Genomic DNA, 18022 nt, shown 5'->3' with positions numbered 1-18022 from the left:
TGTGAGTCTGAAATTGAATGCAAATACAAAGAGCTTCTTGCAGTGCTTCTTTTCCATGTGATGTAAGATACTACAACCTAAAAACAAAATGTAAAGCCCGCCTCATCAGAAATTTCTAACTTGAATGTCCCTAAATGAACACCTAGCTTAACTTGCAGACTCAATTTGATAATCAGTTTAGTTTTGTACTCAGTTGAGCTAGATTAAGAAGACTACCACCCTGATTACTAAAAATTCATTTTTTCACTTGAAATTAACTTATCTGTACTTATCACATCTAGTTTTCCTTGTGATCAACTGAATTTGAACTTGGAAACATATTTTCCCGAACTTTGCAAGGTGAAAAGAACAAAGCTGTAGCTTCTATAATAAAAGAAAATATATTAGGCACGACTTTCTCATATTCCCTACAAAAAAGAGTAGTGACAAACCTGTTCTTCTAACGAATGACTCTTAGGTTAAATACTAGCTTCTTCAGTACTTTTAACCACTTCTTTTTAACTGTGAGCTCCAAAACTATAATTACAACTATTAACAAGAAGCAAATCCTGCTTGTAAGTTTCATAGATCCTTTTAGAACCATCCAATTCTTCAGCCAAACCCTTTTCATTTCCTTCCACCAAAGTTTCAGTAATGAGAAAACCTCTACTTAGCAAGCCTAGTGTCTAACAGCTCTAACTCATTCAATATCGTTCTCTCACGTTGGAATCAATTTCTTCACAATCACTATAACTTGTACGCCCAAGATCCCACTTGATCCTTACTCCAGTGTTCTTTTTCTCATCGAGATGATAACAATCCTTAACTTGACCATTATCAACGGGATCACTGGACATTTTATGAGGATAAAAGGGATATTCTAGATGCTGGTCATTTTCCTTTGAATCTCCTGATAAACGATTGAAGGAAAACGGATATATTGGCAGATTAGTTACCATCCCAGAAGTCGTGACAAACTTATCCTCACACGGGCAGAGGCCCAAAACAATGCCTACCCTCCCCTTCTTGTTACAATTTTTATGAATACATCGTAAAGATGGAAAATGAGGCATATATACCTATGCAGTAGTAAAATGGTATAGGATGCGTTGACAATATGCGTTCCCATCCATCATTAAATGAATTCCTGAAAGCCACATCTTTGTCCATGACGTATGCAAAGGCTCCCATTTCCGCAATTTCCTGAAAAGATAGCTTGTCATTGGTAGTTGGAAAACATCTACAATGTGCTAGTCTATCTTATAAAAAATAGTATAAACTTCTTGAATCTCAAGGTTAATATATTCATGAGAAGAATGAACTGCTATACAGAGATCGGTTCGGGAGGTTATATAATCCCTCTGAGTCTAATATAAAAAGTACTACTCTCTCCGTCCCTTAATACTCGCACCGGTTTGATTGGTGCGGAGTTTAAGACATTTGAATTGACTTATTAATTTAATGGGTGTTAATTGAAAGTGGGGTATTTTTTTAACATAGTTAGTGGGAAATGTGTAAGAGGTGGGGAGTGGTGAGTGGGGGTGTGAATTTTTAAATAATTTTTTTGTAGGGAATAGGGGTGTAGGCGGGGTTAATAAGTAAGTGTGAGAAATAATATAATATTGGTATAAATTTCCATTTATAGAAGTTGTGCAAGTATTAAGGGACGGCCCGAAAAGAAAAGCGGTGCGAGTATTAAAGGACGGAGGGAGTATTACATAGCATAAAACTTTCCTAATCTCAAGGTCAATACGTTAATGGGAAGAATGAACTGCTGTTCCAGGTGCTGTTCCAGGGATCGGTTAGGGAGGTTATAATTTATATATCCCACTGTTTCATTTGTGTATTAATGTATTATACAGGAAATAGTAAAAATAAGACTTCAATGAAATTGACGAGTTTCAACCTTCCACTAAAAAATCCATAATATGCGCACAATCATAGTCTCATAAGTGATACATAGTACTATTTACTGTTTGAAAATTGTAATTAAATACAATTGGAACAAGAAGAGTGTAATTTTAGTAACATATATAGGACGGAAGGACTATTAATGACCAGCCAAATTTCATACACTTGTAATGAACAGGCGAACCCTCCAGCTTTTCAGTAACACATATACGATGGAAGGACTATCAATGGTCAGCCAAATTTCATACACTTGTAATGAACAGGCAAACCCTCCAACAAAACAAGTAAATAACATGCCCAAGGATTGCATTCAAATGTCCTAAAGTTTTCTAAACATAAATCAAGCTGTTGAATCTTATTTTGGTAAAAAATTATGGTTCTTATGACATCTAGTAAATAATCATAATATGCCAAACACATTTCATTAAATTAAATTTCCTTCATCAACTTACCCCAAAACAGGATCTCAAAGTTTAATATCTAAAGAATAATCATTACATATTTTCTGTAAACTATAACATGATATACTCGCTATTGTCATTAAAATTTGAGTGTATGCTTCCCTAAAAGTAAAAAGAAATAAACAGAATAAGGGTGTACTCAACTAATCCATGAACTCATTAATCAACATTGCAAGACTTGATCCTGAGCTGCCCTAAAAGACGTTCAGTGACCTCAGAAAAATTAGATACTTCAACTACTACGTTTTATGGACCTCGTCTACAAAAACAAGCGCATATCAACGTTATTCTTTATTTACATTCCTTATTCCTCTAAGATGAAGACTTCCATTAGAAATTGTCGAGGGAACATGAAGACTTTCAAATTCCAATTAAACATTATGACCACCTGTTCATTCATAGAGTTATTAACTGAGCCAAAATAAAAAGAGATTGATTTTTCCATCGAAGATAGACACTAATTCAGTTTTTAACCACTTAGAATTTTTCCAATTTGTTTGCGGTAGCTATGTTCTTCAAGTTGAAATTGCTAGATACCAACCATAAAAGAATGGGCAGCTTTCTTAATGAATCTTAATTATGTTGCATCAATATGCATGAGCATGATATAAATTAACATTTCAATAGTACAATGCAATTAACAATCGTCAACTCCACCTCCCTTGCTCCACCCCACCACCACCCCACCACCATTCTCTAATTCCAACACCACCACATCTTTATCTATGAACAAACCCTAAAAACTAATTGAACAACCCCTAAAAACGAATTGAACTCTAAATACGAATTGAACAAACCCTAAAAAGAATTGAACAAAGGCACAGAACCCTAAAAACGAAATGAACAAATCCTAATTCTTAAAACGAAAATCAGATAAACAACTTGAACAAACCTAAAAGAAGGGCTGCGAGGAGGTTGACGGAGAACAAGACGCGAGCAACTTTCTTTCTTAGAACCACCGACGCGAGCAAGCTAAGTTTTCCCTTGAAACCACCGGCCGAGCAAGCTAACAGGTGGCGACGGGAGAGGTGGCGGGAAAGAGACCCATCGGCGACTGGCAAGGAGGCCAGTACGATCGACGAGGAAGCTTTTTGGGCGACGTAGGGAATGGTTCTTTTTTTAGAGGACGACGCAGGGAACCTAAGGGAAGAAGAAGGGAGTAAAGTGCGAGAACTCAAATTTTGAGATGCTTGATTTGTTCTGAATTAGTTACTCAACCAATATTGCACCGAATAAATTTTTTACCCGGCTATTACAGGGGCTTTTAAACTGTACGCTGTAATAAAAACAGGCTATTGGTGGCTTTTAAAATATACGCTGCAACAAACGTTTTTGCAGGGAACAATTAAATTGTATGCTGCAACAACCCTTTAAAGGGTTTGACCCGCATTGACCGACTGGTTATTAAAACATATTAATACTTGTACGCTTCAACAAGGGGCTGCAACAGGGGTTTTTTCTACTAGTGTAAGTACTAGTTGTTGTATGGGTTCACATTGTAGGCACCCCGCCTTTCAAGTTATAACGGCTCATAGTAATAACAATCAATTCAGTTATTCAGACTATTAGACAAAAAAAGTTATCTTATTTTATACGTAATATGAACTTATCATGACAATACAATTCATAACAAAAAAAACAAAATAAGTTGAATAGAACTTAGGGAAATTTGTCAAAAATGACCTTTTATAACTCAAATTTTGTGAGAAAGGACCTTATTTTATTTTATTTTGTGAAATCACACCTTAATGTAAATTTTTTTGCGAAAAATGACCTAAGGCAAGTTTCCGGCATTGACTGAGCTTTTCAGGCCATTGACTTGCACGTGAGAAGCACGTGTGGCTTAAGTTGGCTAAAGACACTAATTTTCCCGAGTCTTGAATTTTCAAACTTGATTTTATTTCAATTTTTTTTTCAACTTTTGGTTTTAAAGCTTAGAATTCTGGAGGAAAATTGGGTGTGGTTAGAAAAATAAAGCCACACGTGCTTCTCACGTTTAAGTCAATGGGCAGAAAATCTCAGTCAATGCTGGAAACTTACGTTTGGTTGTCTTTCGCAAAAAAATTACATTAAGATGTGATTTCACAAAAAAAATATATATATATATATATAAGGTCCTTTCTCGCAAAAAAATTACATTAAGGTATGATTTCACTAAAAAAATTATATAAGGTCATTTCTCGCAAAATTTGGGTTATAAAATGTCTTTTTTAGCAAATTTGCCTAGAACTTACCATGAAAATACAATTCATAACAAAATAATAGAAAATATTTATGAGGGAATTTATATTTCCTGCCCTTAAAAGGCGGAAAATATTTATAATATGCATTAGAAATGTGTGGTTAGATGAGAAATCGAACCCACAATGTCGTATTTCAACAATAAATTCTTTATCATTCGGCTATAACTTATATGTTGTCTTTCTAAAAAGAATATATACAATATTTATCCAGTCTCAAATTCTACTTGACCACCATAATCCATGTCAAATCTGCGACGTGCAATTGGTCGGAACCCAATTTAAACTAGTTTTATGTGCATGGTTGATAACTTGATATAGTTAATTAACCAGATGCGAAATTTAGGTGAAGGTTCCATATGTAAGTGTCGGCTCAAAGACTAAATAGTTATTCTTTGAAGTTCTAATTTGATGCATATTTATGAAGTCTACTCTCGTATATAAGTTTTGACCATATTTTAGATCCATACATAATTTAAAAGTGTTCAAATCAATAGAATAATGATGACAAAACTATTGGCTAGTTTCAAAATTATCGATTTCTAGATGTGAAGATGTCAACAGCCACGTCATTTTGGTCCTTTTTTGCATACGACGTACGTTAACCTTCATACCAAGTCAACTTATTTGATAAACAATACGAAGTAACATCCTAAATTCCTATAGGACTATACGTTCTCTATATAAAGGGCACCAAATGTTGCTAAGAAAATGCAAGAAACCAATCCACAATAGTACAATACTAAACCAACCCTTTAACATTTACATTGAAGATTTCACAACACCTATCTATTAGCTTACAAAATGAACAATCTTACATGTTTTTTTGTCTTTTGCCTCCTAGCCTCTCTTTCTCATGCCATAGAACTTGACTTTTGCGTTGGGGATCCTAGTCTCCCTAGGGGTCCTGAAGGGTATGCTTGCAAAGACCCTGCCAGTGTCACAACTGATGATTTTGTTTACACTGGTTTTCGTGGTGAAAGAACCATTACAAATGTCTTCGGGAACAACGTGACTTTAGCATTTTCAGATGCATTCCCCGCCTTAAATGGTTTAGGCATTTCGATGGCAAGGTTAGACTTTGGCGTTGGTGGAGTAATCCCTCTACACTCCCACCGTACATCAGAAGTTCTTATTTTGGCTAAAGGGTCCATCATAGCCGGATTTATTGATGCAAACAACACCGCATACTATAAAAGATTACAAGTTAATGATGTGATGGTCTTTCCACAAGCAATGCTTCACTTCCAAATCAATGTTGGTAAAACTCCGGCTATTGCGTTTGTTAGTTTGAATGGTGCAAACCCAGCATTGCAACTCACTACTCCCTCTTTGTTTGCTGGTAATTTACCTGCTGATATAGCTGAGCAAATCACACTTTTGAGTCATGAGGAAGTAATGCGTATGAAAAGAATGTTCGGTACAGCATAATAAGGCCCGTAGAAATTTATTTCAATGTTTAACAAATACAATTTTCAATACATATTTTAATAAAGAGTGTACAATTTCCCGTTAGTTTGATAACTTTTTCCATTGATAATAGAATTTCATGATTAATAAAATACTAAGATTCTAATTCATGATTAATAAAATACTTCTGTTTTATTTTATACCTTTCCTCCAAATTAATGGTTACCTTACTCGTATAACTTGCTTTTAAAATTTTAAAATTTTACGACCAATGTTTATGGCTCTCGAACAATATTGTACCAAATAAGGAGTACTTTCTCTGTTTCTTTTTGTTTGTTACGTTTGGATTTTTGCACGTTTATTAACGTATAATAAATATTCTTTTTTTTTATTAAAAAATAAATCCAAGTAAAACCTCAATCCACTAATCATTACAACAAACCAATAAGATTATTTTATTTATCAAAATGAACCAATAAACGAAAAGCACAGGGATTGCTAACTTAACATATTTGGGATATTGTAAAGAAATTTAATGAGCTGAAAAAATTAGACCAATTAAAATTAAAAGTTGGCACAAAAAATAACAGTATAATAAATTTATAAAAGGAAATATTCTCCCACGTAACAAACATTGTGAAACACCCTAAAAGGAATACGTGACAAACAAAAAGAACCGAAGGGAGTATTATTTAGTACTCCCCATGTTCCTAAATTTTATTACATTAGCATTTGCACATTAATTTAGGGGAAGAAAAGTTAGATGTTGTTTATTACTCCCTCTGTTTCTTTTTGTTTGTTATGTTTGGACTTTTGCACGTTTATTAATGTATAATAAAGATTCTTTTTCTTTTTTAATATTAAAATAAACTCAAGTAAAACCTCAATCCACTAATCTTTACAACAACCAATAAGATTGTTTTATTTATCAAAATGGTCCAATAATAGAAAAACACAAAGATTGCTAACATAACATACTTGGAAAATTGTAAAGAAATTTAATGAGTTGAAAAAATTGGACAAATTAAAATTAAAAGTTGGCACAAAAAATGATAGTATAATAAGTTTATAAAAGGAAAGATTTTTCCACGTAACAAAGATTGTGAAACACCCTAAAAAAAATACGTAACAAACAAAAAGAAACAGAGGAATTAAAATTATTATTTAAAGACATCGGTTCCAACGAACTGTAATGGTAGGAGTTCTCTCGAAAATATAGTTACTCATATACTATAATTTCTCTTTTTCATATGCATATCCTTATCATTTTAACACGCTTTCATAACTAGTATTTTCGTTTGAGCGTCATCATGATAATTCTATTTTGTATGAGCGTCTGGATAAAGCTTATGCTTCGCCTTCTTGGTTACTTGATTTCCCGGATGCCGCTGTAACCCATCAACCAATTCTTTTTTCTGATCATGCTGCGATTATTCTTCTATTTGAGCCCATCTCGGATTCTTTTCGTCGACCCTACAGAATTGAGAATTGGTGATTGCATGCAAAGCAAGTAGTTGAACATATTGTGGTCATTTGGCAACAACATTTCCTGGGTTCTCCGATGTTTTCCTTGAGTGCCAAATTATCCGCTTTGAGGCGTTTCCTGCTATCTTGGTGTGTTCATAACCGTCGGGCTTGGGGTATCAATTGGAGGGACCTGACTTCTGCAGTCTCTTCAGCAGCCCTTTCGGTTACTTCTGGTCCTTCAACGGCATTATTTATTTCATCTAAAGATGAGTTTGTGGCTCGTGCTGAGGCCACTTTCCTTTATTGGAAGCAAAGATCGAAAATTAAATGGGATGTTTTGGGGGATAGCCCTTCCAGGCTTTTCTTCTCCTCCGTTCAGGCTAGGAAGCGTCGTAACTATATTTCTGGTTTGTGGAATGATTCGGATCAGTGGATTCAATCTCCCCCAGCCATTCGAACTTTAGTTTTGAGCTTTTATTCGAATCTGTATCAGGTTGACGGGGCTCCTGTCTCTTCTCCGGATTTTGATTGGGATCAACTTCAGTTACCTCATCTGTTGGATTCTCAGATTCAGGGTCTCATGTGTCCGTTCTCTTCTGAGGATATTAGGAAGGCCATGTTTAGTATAGCAGATGGTAAATCTCCTGGGCCGGATGGTTTTTCAGCGGCTCTCTTTAAATTCCATTGGGATAAAGTTGGTTCTCATGTTATTATGGCAGTTCAATATTTTTTCGCTCATGGTTTTATGCTGAAAGATTGGAATCGCACGTTTCTGGTCTTATTGCCTAAAGTTGACCATCCTGATAAGGTTTCACAATTTCGCCTCATTGGCCTTTGTAATGTAGTCTACAAGGGTATTGCCAAGTGTCTGACTCATCGCCTTCAAAGCGTCATGTCGTCTCTTACTTCTGAGACTCAGAACGCTTTTGTTCCTGGGAGACTTATGTCCGATGATTGCTTGTTGGCCCATGAGTTAATTTCTTTTGTCAACAACTGCCGAAACAAGAAAAAGTTCTATGTTGCGGTTAAGTTAGATATGAATAAAGCTTATGATAGGATTTTGAGGGATTTTTTGTTTAAAACCCTTGAGGTTTTTGGTTTTCCTCCTTATTGGATCCACATTATTTCCCAGTGCGTTTCAACGGTTTCATATCAAGTCCTTGTGAATGGGAAGCCCACTTCTTCGTTTCGCCCGCGTTGTGGGCTTCGGCAAGGGGATCCACTTTCTCCCTATTTGTTTGTTCTTTGTATGGAAGTGTTCTCAGCCTCGTTGCGTTTGGCAGAACGTCAGCATCTTCTTCGTGGAATTTCTATTTGTAGGAATGCTCCTTCGATTTCTCATCTGTTCTTTGCTGATGATTCATTACTGTTTTTTGAGGTTTCTCCAGATGCCTGCCATGAGGTTACTCTTGTGTTGGATCAGTTTAGTCTCCTTTCGGGGCAGCTTGTGAATTACCAAAAATCCTTTGTCAAGTTTAGCCCCAATACTCCAGATGATTACCGGGATTTTCTGTCATCCTGTCTAAGGTTAGGTCATCGTCCTCATTTAGGTAAATATCTGGGGGTTCAGGTGGATTTAGGTAGGTCTAAATGTTCGGCCTTCTATGACCTAGTTGACAGAATCGCCCGTCGTATATCTAACTTTGCGTCTCTCAGGCTTTCGACGGCTGCTAAGTTGGTTCTGATTAATTCGGTTCTTGTGGCTTCAATCTCTCATGTTCTGTTGGTTTTTCAAATCCCTCAGTCTATTTGTGACCGGATTGATCAGTTATGCCTTCGGTTTTGGTGGCGCTCATCACCCTCATCGTCTGGTATGGCTTTGCGTTCTGCTTCGTTATTGCACCTGCCTAAAGGTATGGGTGGTCTTGGAATTAGGAAAGTTTCTTCCTTCAACCAAGCTTTGCTTGCCAGGCAAGCTTGGAGGCTGTTCCATCAGCCTCAGTTGTTGTTATCTCGTCTTTATCGGGCTAAGTATCCTCATCTGTTAGCTCTTGGCCCCACTTCTCCTTCTCGTCCTTCTTGGGGATGTCGGGGGTTGATGTCTGGTGTTAAGGTGTTTTCTCAGGGGTTGGCTTGGAAAGTGGGTTCTGGGTCTCAGGTCAAGATTACTCTTGACAGTTGGGTTCCGGATGCACCCATTACTTTTAGAAGTTCTGTGAATGAGTCGGAAGTTCTGACTCATGTTTCTTCTTTAGTCAATCTGCGTTCATACGCGTGGGATATTGCTGTTATTCGGCACCTGTTTGTAGATGCTACGGCTAACGCCATTCTGGCATTGGAACGACCTTCTGTTCCTCTGGATGATTTCGTTTACTGGAAATTCACTCCTGCGGGTACTTTTTCTGTGAAAACGGCTTAAGCTCTTCTGGTAGACAAAGGGCTGCACTCTTCTGCGCATTTGCCCTGTCTTCCTGTTACCTGGTGGAAGCAATTTTGGGGTCTGAAAATTCTTCCTCGGTTTAAGATTTTCGTCTGGAAGCTTATGCATAATGCTTTGCCTGTGGCTGGTCTTCTTCATAATCGGGGTATTCCGTTGGACCCTCAATGTAGTTTTTGTCATTCCTTTGTGGAATCCGTGGCTCACTTGTTTCGTAACTGCCCTCTGATATCGGCTTGGTGGTCTATTTCTTCGTTGGCCTCTCTCTGTGCGTTGCCTTTGCCTTCCTCGTTCTCATCATGGTGTGCTTCCATTATTTCCAGAGTGTTGGTTCTGCCTCCTCCTGTGTTGGGTGCTTTCTTGGTTGGCCTCTGGTCTTGTTGGATTGTACGAAATGACATTCGCTTCCGTGAAAGTTCTTTTTCTATGGCTGCTTTAGATGCTGTGTTTGGTAAGTGGTCTGTGAGGCTGGCGGATGTGGTTTCCTTTCGCTCTCCTCTCTCGTCTCATCGTCCAGGGCCCATCCTGAATGTGGGCCATCCGTTGTTTTTCAGTCGTCATCATTCCTCTTCGTTGTCGCCTGTTATATGCCTTGTGGTTGATGGTGAGTGGGTTTTGGGTTCTAATCAGGCAGGGGTGGCCTGGGTTTTCAAGGATGCCAGGTCCCTTGTTGCTCTTGGGGGTGGCGCCCAGGCCTGCATTTTGGGGTCTGCTCTTCAAGCGGAATTGAGAGCGTGTGCTAGGCCTTCGTGCTGCGATTCAGAGGGGTTTTTCTTCTCTGTTGATTTATACGGACTCCTCTTCTTTGGTTCGCATTTTGCAAGGTGCTATGTTGCCTCCTGTGTCAGTTGCTTGGTCGCTTGCTGAGATTAGAAGTCTGTTGGATTCGCTAGAGTCCTTCTCTGTTCGCAAGGTTTCTAGGGGGTTGGGGGATTGTGCGCATTTGCTTGCAGGTCAAGCTCGTCGTCGCCAGCTTATTTCGCTTTCGTTTTAATTTCTGTACTTTTTTATACTTTTTTTGTAGTCCTTTTTGTCAAAAAAAAAAAAAAAACTAGTATTTTCGTGATATTAATTAAATTATCAATGTGAAATTTACATTAATATTATAAAAAGGATATGGAACGGAGGAAGTAAATTCAATCAAGAATTGTTTAGGCTCAGCTCAATATCTCTATCTTATTTTCGGTGTATCTAAAAAGTAATTAATTATATTTTGGTCTTAATTTAAGTTCTCCAAATAACTAAAGTAATCAAATGAGAAAGAGAAAATGAATAGCTTTAGATACATGTATCCTTACGTAATTACGTGTACCTGAAAATACATGAAGTTTCTCATATAATTTTAGTACAGTATCATCCTATTATTGTTTTGACCGTTAATATACGCGTGATGGGTTCACATTGTAGGCACTACCCCATTCAAGTTATGAGGACTCATTTTAATAACGGATCACTACTTTTGTTCTTAAATAATTGTCTCATTATACTTTTTACATTTTTCAAGATACAACTCCGTACTTAAAATATAAACATCTCTAATGATGCACGTTTAAAAGTTATAAAAAATTGATTTTCCAAAAATATATATTGAAACGTATTTTACAAGACTCCGCATAAATAAATTATTTCATTGGGTAATGAAATTTCATGGTCAAATTTTTCAAAATTTGACACAAAAATTATAATGGGACAATCAGTAAGAGATGGAGGGAATATTAAATTAATACGTATTTCGTGTATTTTTTTTAGAAGGTAAGATGAAGGACCCTACTGCATTGGAAGTGAGGGTGATTATAGGGGAAATCCTTACCTCCAAAGAGCTCCTAATGGGGGTTTGATCTTACAACCTTGAGATTATGAAGCCAAGCCTTTACCACTAGGCCAAACCTTGCTAGGTTTGTACTCCGTGTAAACTGCATACAAACTTGATGGCTTTGGCCGTAGAATAAAAACAAGATGACCTTAGCCGTCGAAGGACCTTGCTACATCAATTCAATTATTCAGACTAAACAAAAAAAACTTACAAACTTGATGGCTATAATTGGTTATAAAATAATAATAAAAAAAAGTTGTCAATTTTTGAAAATTAGCATTCCTCCGTTTTAGGGGTAGTTTCGTTGACATAGGAAATAAATTCTCATAGGAAGTTTGTTTTCATGCTTGGGAAGTTACTTCCTTTATTAACTTCCTAGGAAATAGCATACTCTTATTTGGAAAAGGCTATATGTACTACTAGAGTACAAGAGCCTTTTGTACCATCACCTATAATATATTGACAACACATCAATCCCTCTAAAAAAGGGGAGGAAAAACAAAAATGAAAAACTCATTTTGAGTGGGAAACAATTTCACATATGGCGCCAATTAGTCAGAATTGGGCGGGATACAATTTGCCATATTGCGCCAAGTTTGCCAACCCGCCAAACGAAATTATTGTAGGTCTTTCATCTCCCTTCTTCTCTTTTCCTTCTCTGCCATTGTTGTTCATAAAAGAAATCTGCCATTGATGTTCTAAAAAAAAAAATCTGCCATTGTTGGTCCATATTCATTCATGCTAAGAATAAAAATTGAAATTTAATTAATTTCATAGCTGGACATTCGTGCTAGATATAACCTATTATCAACTGCAATTCGAGTTTCCCTTAATATCTTTCGAATTGGGTTATGAGATAGACAAAATTTTATTACATAAACCTTCCTTTGTGATGCATATAAGGTGTTTGATAAAATGCTCAATTGAAATAAATAAATTTAATCTACCTTTTCTAAATTAGTTTCTGTTGCAAAAGCTAGCTATATTGATGGTTGGAAGAAGGTATAGAAGAAAACTAGCTATGTGGATGTTTTGTGCTTGAATGGAAGCAAAAGATGGACCCTTTACCGAAGGTTGATGAAGACGACAATGGCTTTTCAGAAGTGACAATGGCCGTATATTGCAATATGCAATCTGATTATGTATTGTTTATTATGATTCCGTAAATACTAAAAAGAAACCATAAAAAGTATAGAAACATAAAACAACAATTGCACAAAGGAAAAAAAAAAAGCCACATATAAAGGATCGAACGCAGGTCTAGGGCAGTGTAAAGATGACCATATAAACTTCGTTGTAACCAGTTTGGCAAGGGGTATCAGCACATCCATTTGTGCTAGAAAATATATAATATATTGAGATTTTGAGAATAAGGTTTTATAAGCAGCGAATGTTTAGATTTTATAATAAATAAAATGATCCCACATATTAAAATACATAGTAATAAAATTTAATTTTCATTAAAAAAACATACGGAGTAATTCCTAGTAAAAATATAATAAAAAGCGTTTTCTGCCAATAACCTTTATTGAATTAGGACCGAATATTGATTGATAATTCAAGCACTTGGAAAATTATGGAGTAATTAAGCATATGTTCAAGATAATTAGTCTTTTCAAGCCTTCACAACGTGCGCTAAATGCTTCATCATAGTTAAAAATCACCTTTTGATTTCCTTTAAGTTAAAAAGATCCCGTAAAATCTTATTCATAGTTAAAATGAAGACAAAACGTTGCTCCAAGGGTTCGAACACGCCACGCAGGCTGAAGGAAATATAGGAAGCATTGCAGTGACTATTGTAGCAAGGGGTATCAGCACATACAATATTGTAACGTTATTTTATTTATCTATTTGAATGAGAACAGTTCATTTTTGTTTAATTTCTAGAAAACGAATATGATCCCTTAATTTCAAATTTACAATTTGTTAATTTACGAAATCATAAATTAAGTCAGTGTTTAAAAAATCACCTTTTGATATCCTTAAAGTTAAAAAGATCCCTTAAATTCTTATTCAGAGTTAAAATGAAAAAAAGATTTTTGATATCAGGGATCGAACACGCCACGCAGGCTGAAAGAAATATAGGAAGCATTGCAGTGACCATTGAGGCAAGGGGTATCAGGACATACCCTTTGGTAAAGTAAATTATTTTATCTATGGCTGCCATAATTGTATTAGAATCACTTTATTTGATTCTATAAAACAAATGACCCCGTATATTCAATTTACCTTAATTTCATTATTTTTTAAATGGTCCCGTTAAATCAAAGGTATATAAAAAAAAGATTGAAGAACTTTAAGATCTAGGTTATTCATCTGGGTTCCCAACCCGCCGCCTACTTCCTTACTGGCCGCCTTACCATCACCGTCGTCACCACCCTCAACAAACCTCCCTTCTCTTTCGAATCTCTTATTTCTTTTTCCTTCTAATATTACCCCTCTTCTAATATTTCCTTCTAATAATGCATTAATTAAGTTTATTGTAATCTGTGTAAAATTTGAAATTCAAATTTGAAATTAAATTTGAAAATTTGAAAAATTTTCAAAAAGAAGGGCATATTTAAAGATGCCATTTCAGCCAATGAATGGCATGATGTACAAGATTCCATGTATTCTAGGAGTACATGTAGCACCATCCCTCTTATTTGGTTGCCTAAGGAATTAACATTTCCTAGGAAATGACATGGGAATTGTGACTTACCAAGGGGAGGGTGGGTAAGTCACTTCCCATTGGACATGAGAACTCCCAATTCCTAGAAAGTTCTATTTCTCCCATCTTATTAATTTCATGTCAACCAGACAACATGACAAATGTGCACTTTCTAGGAAGTCACACTTCCCCCTCTAATTACTTGCATTTCAACATCATTTTTTTTGACAATATGTCGCTTTTTTTTGGGTATTCATTTTTTATACTATGCAAATGTTTAAATAGTAATGTTAAATTTCAAATTATTAATATAGGAACAGTTATAATATAAAACAATGTACAAAACATGAATACAACAATTATATTTATTAATTTCAACATTAAAATAATTTAAACCAACATAGCATTGTAAAATCCGCCCAGATCTTCATCTTCTTCGTTTAGCTTCGTCTACTTTCACACAAAAAAAAAATTCAAGATAATTAGGTTAGATCTAACAATCAACTACATTAGATTAAATCAAACAATAAAATTGCTGATATTAACTTATTTTTGTCAAATTAAACAACCACCTTTACAAGAGCAAACGCGAAAAACAATTATGATAAATTGAAGCGCGATCGGACTTGTTATAGATTCTTTTACATCACGTAATGATGATCTTCAACAAGCAAGTCACACGATGAAATCAAGATTGAAAACGCAAACAAAATTTAAGCAATTTGGAATCATCGATGACAAAAAAAAGGAAAAACAAATACAAAATTTTGAATTTCAAATTCAAAACAAAAACGAAAATGGGGGTGAAAATTCCGACGCTGATATGGCGGTGATGACGTGGATATGCCGAATGGATGAGCGGGGTATAATAGGCCCACATACCCCCGCGGCATGCGTAGCCTTTGCGATTTTCATAAGACGGTGTTCTTTAAAATAATCTTTGGCTTGTTGGAGCTATATAGAAACACAATGTAATTATAATGTAAGTATTTGTTCAATATCAAATAAACCCACATTATACATTATAACAGACGTGCCTCAAATAGGGGTTCATGACTCACCAACTTTTCCACTTTAAATGTACGCTCTAGACGCTAAGTCCAGAAGAGTCAATGATATAATTATTTTCTTCATCAAAATGTCTCAGTACCAAGAACCAGTTCCCTTGGTCTTGCATTGGGATAAACATCTGAAAAATATACGTGAACAAATAAATTAGACACGGTTATACTACTATGTAGATAGGAGAACTACTCTGTATTACCTTCTGTATATTTCCAGGTTTCACACCAAAGAGAATATAATGGCAAATTGCAATTTTCCATTGATAAATGGTAGCAGGAGTTGCGGGCTCATTACTATTTGAAAATACTAATTGTTTGGGAATACAAACGTACGGCTTACGACACGTCGACATATGGGCCATAGGCAATAGGGCCAGACGGACATAAACGTGGGTAAAATACGAATATTAGGATGACCCACGGAGGACGGTCCACAAGGTTCGGCCAGCCCGTAGTCATTAAGATCCTTCCAATTGTACTCTACCGAACGGATGGATTCACAGACCTATATAAGTCGACTGGGCGAAGAATTCGTGTGGCCCAAGTAACCAGATTAGAGTTTCTATCCTATAAATACGGCATGGATGCACGGCAAAAGGGAGGCAATCAATAAACCCTAAACCTAATTCTTGAACTTTAGCCCAGAACCTCCGTCTGACTCCGGCATAGGAAGAAGACTCTTGAAGATCTCTCGTCGTCTCAACCGAACGACTCATTAGTGAAGGATTCTCTGTATTCATACCGAAACAATTTGGCGCTGTCTGTGGGACACTAATAAAAACCCAGCAAGAAACCATGTCTAACGGAGATTATGATGGACACGTCCGTACCAACTCTACGGGCCGGAAATGGGGAAAACGGCTGCCACCATGACCAACTCATGGATGACGTAGAACCCATAGGTCTTGATATGACTAACAGTGTATCTGACGATCAACCAATGGTGGAAACCCCTGTTACGGCCCAACTGATTGTTGAAAACCTTCTCGGATCCTCGAATGTTGCACCAATCACGCCGGAACAAGTGACTGGCTGCATGAACTTGATGAAAAACCTACTCGAGGCCTTCTCTCAGGCCGCAACCCCTCATCTGAACCAAACCAGGGCGGAAGCCGTCCACCAGGAGAATAGGGTAGTGCCCCCAGGGAAACTTTAAGCAGGCGTAGGACCGGGGAGACAAGATCTCACCGCAGAAGCAACGTCTGGAGAAAAGAGGACGCCCCAAGCCAATCAAGGAGACGTTCTCTCCCTAGAGGATCTGTCCGGACCCCAAGAAGTTTGGAACGTCTGAGAACAGATTGGAAGGAAGGAGAATGGAATAGAAAGAACGATATGGATAATCACCCCTCGTGGTTCGTGGCCGAGCAGGAAGAATCATCCGGATCCTCTCGCTATGAGTATGCTCCCAGGGGACGAATAAGGACACGGACGCCACCTAAGAGGATTGAGAATGGGAAACCCCTCCTATGATCCAAGGTGGTGCTCTCACCTCAAGATCCTTCGAAGAACGATCTGCCACCAGAAATCAGTCGCGGAGGTCATCACCGCACAACGAAAGAGGTCGCTCTCCTACTCGGTCATTAATTGGCCGATCACCTCCAAGAAGAGAAATATCTAGGCACGACGCCGGACGACACGCCATCCAACAACGTCCAAGCAAGATCATGATCCCAAAAGATTTACCTTTCACTCCAGGGATCCTTGAGGAACCTCTCCCAATGATGAAGCTTCCCAGCCACATCAAATATGATGGTTCCACAGACCCGGACAATCACATAGCTGCGTACAAGGGACATATGTACTTGTACACCGCATCCTTGGCAGTATGGTGCAAGTGCTTTCTGGCTACGCTAAGAGATTTGGCCCAAACTTGGTTCAAGAATTTAAAGGTCGGGCCCATCCGCAATTTCAGACACTTGTCGAAGCAATTATGTGAGCACTTCGTCAGCAACAAGCGTAGGGAAAAGACATCAGCCGAACTATGGAGCGTGAAGCAGCGAGGAGACGAAAGCCTAAGAGACTATCTTGGGAGATTCAACCGAGAAGTTGAGCTGATACCCAATATGAAGCCGGATGTCGCCATACTAGCTCTTACTCATGGCCTACATAAAAGCAGGTATAGAGATTACCTAGCAAAGAAGAATGTCCCCAACCTAGGAGCTGCTCTTGAAAAGGCAGACGAATACATCAGAATTGAGGAATTTAACAAGACATTGGTCGTCTCCGGCCATGATGATGATGTCCAGCCACAGAGGACAGACTTCAGGAAGGGCGACAAAAGGGAGAAGGGTAGTCAAAGGAAGAAGGACAATACAGATAAATATGAGAACGACGAGTATGAAAGTTATGCACCTTTACTCGTTCCTCGATCACAAATATTTTTCATGAACAGAACTGATGACAAATGGCAACGCCCTCGGAAGATGCACTTCAAGAATCGGGATCAGTCTAAATGGTGCGACTTTCATGACGATTATGGCCACACGACCGATGAGTGCCGAGATCTCAAAAACAACGTGGAAGACCTGATTCGGCGAGGCTATTTCAAGCAATACAGGGCTCACAGCCGAAATCGGGGGGACAATCAGGAAGATAGAAAGGAAGAGGATGATACAACCTTTTAGTGACAACGATAAAATTCGAGGATTTA

At 37.4% G+C, this 18022-nt stretch overlaps 3 protein-coding genes and 1 long non-coding RNA gene across 4 annotated transcripts; 3 read left to right on the top strand and 1 right to left on the bottom strand.

The window, feature by feature from the left end:
• Positions 1–340: 340 nt before the first annotated feature.
• LOC110797671 (uncharacterized) lies at positions 341–3572 on the bottom strand. Its single transcript, XR_008927486.1, has 2 exons — positions 3244–3572; positions 341–1182 (listed from the first exon to the last, which is right to left on the bottom strand). It is a non-coding gene; the product is annotated as an uncharacterized lncRNA (long non-coding RNA).
• Positions 3573–5310: 1738 nt separating this feature from the next.
• LOC110797661 (auxin-binding protein ABP19b-like) lies at positions 5311–6037 on the top strand. The gene has a single exon (XM_022002768.2). It carries the CDS (start codon positions 5396–5398, stop codon positions 6020–6022), a length of 627 nt encoding a protein of 208 aa, XP_021858460.1. The 5' UTR covers positions 5311–5395; the 3' UTR covers positions 6023–6037.
• A 1525-nt stretch (positions 6038–7562) lies between these two features.
• Positions 7563–10712, top strand: LOC130467223 (uncharacterized). Its single transcript, XM_056835663.1, has 2 exons — positions 7563–9801; positions 9847–10712. Exons 1-2 carry the CDS (start codon positions 7563–7565, stop codon positions 10710–10712), a joined length of 3105 nt encoding a protein of 1034 aa, XP_056691641.1.
• A 6126-nt stretch (positions 10713–16838) lies between these two features.
• LOC110797652 (uncharacterized) lies at positions 16839–17996 on the top strand. The gene has a single exon (XM_022002761.2). It carries the CDS (start codon positions 16839–16841, stop codon positions 17994–17996), a length of 1158 nt encoding a protein of 385 aa, XP_021858453.2.
• The last annotated feature ends 26 nt before the right edge of the window (positions 17997–18022 follow it).

Source organism: Spinacia oleracea, chromosome 2, assembly GCF_020520425.1.
Source record: "Spinacia oleracea cultivar Varoflay chromosome 2, BTI_SOV_V1, whole genome shotgun sequence".
In the NCBI taxonomy this organism is placed as follows: Eukaryota; Viridiplantae; Streptophyta; class Magnoliopsida; order Caryophyllales; family Amaranthaceae; genus Spinacia; species Spinacia oleracea.
Note: the sequence above shows the minus strand (reverse complement) of the source record. Positions and strands in the feature narration are given on the sequence as shown.

Bases quoted from the DNA above. Each gene is read 5' to 3' on its own strand.
- LOC110797661 (XM_022002768.2), top strand. From the start codon at position 5,396: ATGAACAATCTTACATGTTTTTTTGTCTTTTGCCTCCTAGCCTCTCTT.
- LOC110797652 (XM_022002761.2), top strand. From the start codon at position 16,839: ATGATCCAAGGTGGTGCTCTCACCTCAAGATCCTTCGAAGAACGATCT.
- LOC130467223 (XM_056835663.1), top strand. From the start codon at position 7,563: ATGTTTTCCTTGAGTGCCAAATTATCCGCTTTGAGGCGTTTCCTGCTA. The intron at 9,802-9,846 runs GTACTTTTTCTG...TGGTAGACAAAG, and splicing joins CTGGAAATTCACTCCTGCGG to GGCTGCACTCTTCTGCGCAT.